Source organism: Triticum dicoccoides, chromosome 5A, assembly GCF_002162155.2.
Source record: "Triticum dicoccoides isolate Atlit2015 ecotype Zavitan chromosome 5A, WEW_v2.0, whole genome shotgun sequence".
Classification (NCBI taxonomy): domain Eukaryota; kingdom Viridiplantae; phylum Streptophyta; class Magnoliopsida; order Poales; family Poaceae; genus Triticum; species Triticum dicoccoides.
This window is the reverse complement of record NC_041388.1, coordinates 165,586,044-165,590,349: the sequence shown is the minus strand read 5'-3', so window position 1 is coordinate 165,590,349 and position 4,306 is coordinate 165,586,044. Positions and strand designations below refer to the sequence as shown.

General features: G+C 43.1%; 1 protein-coding gene across 2 annotated transcripts; it reads right to left on the bottom strand.

Annotated features, from left to right (window-relative positions):
- Positions 1–657: 657 nt before the first annotated feature.
- Positions 658–3,248, bottom strand: LOC119297121 (ureide permease 1-like). Of its 2 annotated transcripts, none has more exons than XM_037575038.1 (7): positions 3,018–3,248; positions 2,775–2,913; positions 2,179–2,349; positions 1,982–2,020; positions 1,806–1,912; positions 1,285–1,659; positions 658–816 (listed from the first exon to the last, which is right to left on the bottom strand). In XM_037575038.1, exons 1-7 carry the CDS (start codon positions 3,213–3,215, stop codon positions 658–660), a joined length of 1,188 nt encoding a protein of 395 aa, XP_037430935.1. In that variant the 5' UTR covers positions 3,216–3,248. The 2 variants fall into 2 exon arrangements, with proteins under 2 accessions (XP_037430935.1, XP_037430934.1); XM_037575037.1 differs by having other exon boundaries at positions 1,982–2,025; positions 2,181–2,349.
- Positions 3,249–4,306: the final 1,058 nt, after the last annotated feature.

Genomic DNA, 4,306 nt, shown 5'->3' with positions numbered 1-4,306 from the left:
TTGGTATGAATTTGAAATCTGAAGACTAAAATATTATGCTACCTCTTTAGTTGGCAGGGTTTAAATAGAAGTAGGAATAGGAAAAGCAAATGGCATCTTGAATCATATAATAATTGAAAACACAAAAATATTTGATAGAAGTTTGTTTGGTTGCACACAAACTAAAGTTTCCATGAGGTTGGACAAATTGGGATTTTGCAATACAAAATGGATTCTAGAAAGTATTTCTATGATTTCAATCCTACATTCTTTTATAAGAGATAGAATCCTCCAAAATTCCTACAAAATTTCTTTCAACCAAGGAGGCACTGAAACGTTTCCCCTTGTTTGGGGTTATGTACAGCCACACCTGGCAACTCCATTCAGACGAAAACATCGCAGATAGGATTCACTTTGTCATGGCATGGACTGCTTCCCGAGTCAACGACTTGCCTTCCCATCTTACTTCATCATCCTACGCCTTGTGACAGGACTAGGAGGAGTTGCGAGCTAGAAGAACAGATGAAAGGGTGGGGCAACCCATCACTTTGTGCGTTGCGCCTTTGACCAGATGAAGCCATAAGCATGGCTACAGTCGGCGACCAACATGAGCAGAAGTTCTCCTTGACGACTTCCAGTACCGTCGAATAGCAAGATGGCCCAGAATGTGGCAATGGATCACTTTGTGCTCCTGTGACCAGCTGAAGCCATGAGCGTTGCTACAGCTGCGATGAACATCAGCAGCATGAACACCAGCAGAGTGTACATTTTCTTTGACGACTTCCGGTACTCCCCGAATAGCACGATGCTCCAGAATGTGCTCCCAAGTGGCAAAGCCTGATAAACAGCAATGCAGAAGCAGTTAGAATCATAGGTGTATAGAAGTTTCCTCTTCAATCTGAAAATTATATCTAGGGTTAATTTGATAAATGCCACTCCAAATCTGGCGATTCTGAGAAATGCCACTGCAATTTTCAAACTTTGAAAATTGCCATTTCATGCCATTTCCAGTGGCATTCTTCGAAGTCTGGAGTGGCGTTTTAAACTTTGCAAAAATTGCAGTGGCATTTTTCCAAGTTTGGAAATTGCAGTGGCATTTTTATGAATCACCATAATTGGAGTGGCATTTATCAAATTAACCCTTATATCTACCACAGGATATGTTTTGGCGATTCAATATTATTTTAACATCTTGATTGAATCACACAGAATGCAAACATGGTGCATTTCTCTTCAGAGTGAAGATGTCTTTTTACGGTGCTGGATGCAAACATATAAGAACCACGAGACATTGGTTCAACCAACCTCAACAGCATCAGCAACAGCATAACCAGCAACCTGACCACCCATGAACTGGAAGCCACTGCCCAAACCACAAAGGAGACCGGCAAGAAGAGCCCATTGTGTGCCTTCCCAGTCATTCAGATAGGCCTTGAAGGATGACTTTGGCACGCCGGTCATTGGGCGGTAGAGGAACAAGATGTTCAACCCGATACCAATGACAAAACACGAGATGGAGAAGTAGAAGAAGGCATTGTATACATCCAGATGTGGGACACCGTCTTTCAGGGTGTGCCACTGATCATTGGTGGCCAGATTGAGTGCTGGAGAGAAGAGCGAGAGGCAGACACCAGCAAAGAAAACTTGCCCAAGCCCCTTGAGAGTACTCGATCCAAATACCTGGAAAATGGAGAAGTTTGGCTAGATCAGTTCATTGATGTTGCGATAATAATTATGCTTCTCGCTTTTGAAAACGAGGTTCAGAACAAACATCCAGTACTATCTGAATTATTCTATAATGACTAGTGACAGAATTATGAGTTTACCTTAATTGAACGCCGCCCTTCGAGCTCAATTAGGTATTCTGCAGTTCCTGCCTTAGCTCTGGTGGCATCTTCTGCAGAAGCTCCATTCTCTATGTCCTCTAGTGCATCTGAAATAGGCAAAGTTAGGAACTAGAATCTGCAACTGCGATACATCAATAATACCAGTAGTCATGCACCATATATAACTTGTGTGCTTGGCTCCATACCTCCATTTGTCTTGTTAAATTAGACATTACAGTGATCAGAGCAGCAACAATAAGACGTAAAATGGTTTACAAAGATTGACATCTAATGCACCTAGCCGATGTAAGTGAACCAGTGGGTAATGTGACTCCGTGTGACGTAAAAATGTGCAAGAAAGTGAGACCATGTTATCCAAGGTTGTAGCCATTTGTAGATTCACTTAGTTTTTCTTCATTATCCGCTGCATTAGAAGCGTGTACAACAGTCCTGAGGATGACTGCAACAAGGAAGCATGCCACTCCAGTGAAAAGAATGTCTGCCCTGTTGATGCGGTTGTCCAGGAAATAATTCAGTGTTGTGCCTGAAAATACAACACATGACTTAACAGAAGAAATATTTAAAAAAAATAAAGAGGCAGCTAAAAATCCAACATGTAATTTGGTGCATCGGTTCTTTCAGTTCAGATATCAGCTATACTTGTATCATCAAAGCTGTTCATATCTTGAGATGTTTTTAAACCTAGACAATAATACCTTGCTAAATGATTCGCCTAAGATTGACACACACTTTTTTGAAGCAACTAGAACTGTCAGATAACCAGTGTTATTGGGCAAAAGACTGACTTAAACCAACTAGTGCTAACCTAGTAATTCAGTCCCTATTGTAATCATTAATAAAGGAGCATTGGGATCAATAATGAGCTGTACGTGACATGTATCATCAGAAGCATAACCAGAAAAAATAATAAGAATGTTTACTACATTCAGTTTGCAGGGATCAACTTACCTATTACAACAACCATACTTGCACAGATAACCTCAGTAACTAAGAGACCCACATATGTCCAAGCATACTGTGTAGAAAGGTTCCCAATACTGAGCACAAGACCCCCTGCCATTGCAAACAGCACCGAAGGCCAGTTATCCTTCATCAAACAATTCACTCTGAATCAGCAAACCAGATGAATCAGCGATTGTCTCATCAGGAAGTTGTTGTATAAATAAACGAATGCTTAGTTAGACAGCTAACTTGACTGAGCTGGGTGAAGAAATTGGGCATGTTTTTCTTGCTCTCCCCAAGCTGGCCCAAGGTGAGCGCAATGAGGACTGCGGCGAGGAGGTTGTTGATTGAGTAATCAAGGTACGTGTGCTGCGGTAGCCGTCCCCTGCGCTCCAGGAGGGTGAGCAATGTTGGCCATGTGCCCAAGAAGAGAAGGGCGGCACACATGAGAGCAATGGCACTGCCTTTGTCTTCTACGATGAATATGTTGAGGCCTTGTTTGATGGAGACCACACAATTCAGTCGGGAGGCCTTCAACCACCTGCAGGCATCAATTGAGAGTTTTCAAGTTAGGAATCTGGAACTAATTCTGAATAGAGATGATCAATGAACACAATGATTTCTTCATCATCAAACCAATTGAGGGTTTCCAAGTTAGGAATCTGGAATTAATTATGTAAAGCTACAAATCCGCAATTAATACTGGATACACATGATCAATGAACACACTGATTTCTTCATCATCAAATCAATTCAGAGTTTTCAAGTTAGGAATCTGGAATTAGTTGTGGATACAAATGATCAATGAAGAGACTTATTTCTTCATCTTCGCAAAGCTTGCATGAAACTGAATGATTTGGAGCACTCATTGCAGATCATATATCAGAACAAAACGTAAAAGAAAAATCAGTCCAATAACCACAAAAAAATAACCAAACATCATGGTCCAGTTTGTTCTAAACCCAAACAAAATTACTAGCGCATATCAGATACTCAAAAGTCCGACTCGATCCGCAGGAGTTTGAGTCTCACAGGCATAGTTAGCTGCCACAAAACTCGTGTGTGCTTGGAGACCAGAGCACCAATGGAATTGGGGCTTTATAGGCAGGAAGGAAGGAAAAAGAAGTTGCATCCCGAGATGGGTCATTGGAAACCGCGGAGGTGGAAAACCTCTCAATACCCTAGCACACCCACCCACCGGCGGGCGAGCGCGCCTCCCCACCTCTACTACCGTGGACTGCGCCCGGGAGCAGCGGCCGTGTCACGGCGCCGCCGGGTTGGATGCTCTCTCTGCTCGGCCTCGGATTTATCGGCGAAACTAGGAAGGGATACGCACCGACACCGGAGTTGGACAAGACGAGAGGATCGATCCTGATGAAGTTTTGTGTTTGTTCCTCCCCTCGGTTTGGTTGCATTGCGTCGCTAGCTATATATGTATGTTGAGACGGGAGGCGCTTGTCTTCCCTGGTGATTACGGTAATGCGAGGCGGGTTTGTGTTCCTCCCTGTTCCCGGCCAGTTTGCGAGGGAGAGCTGTTG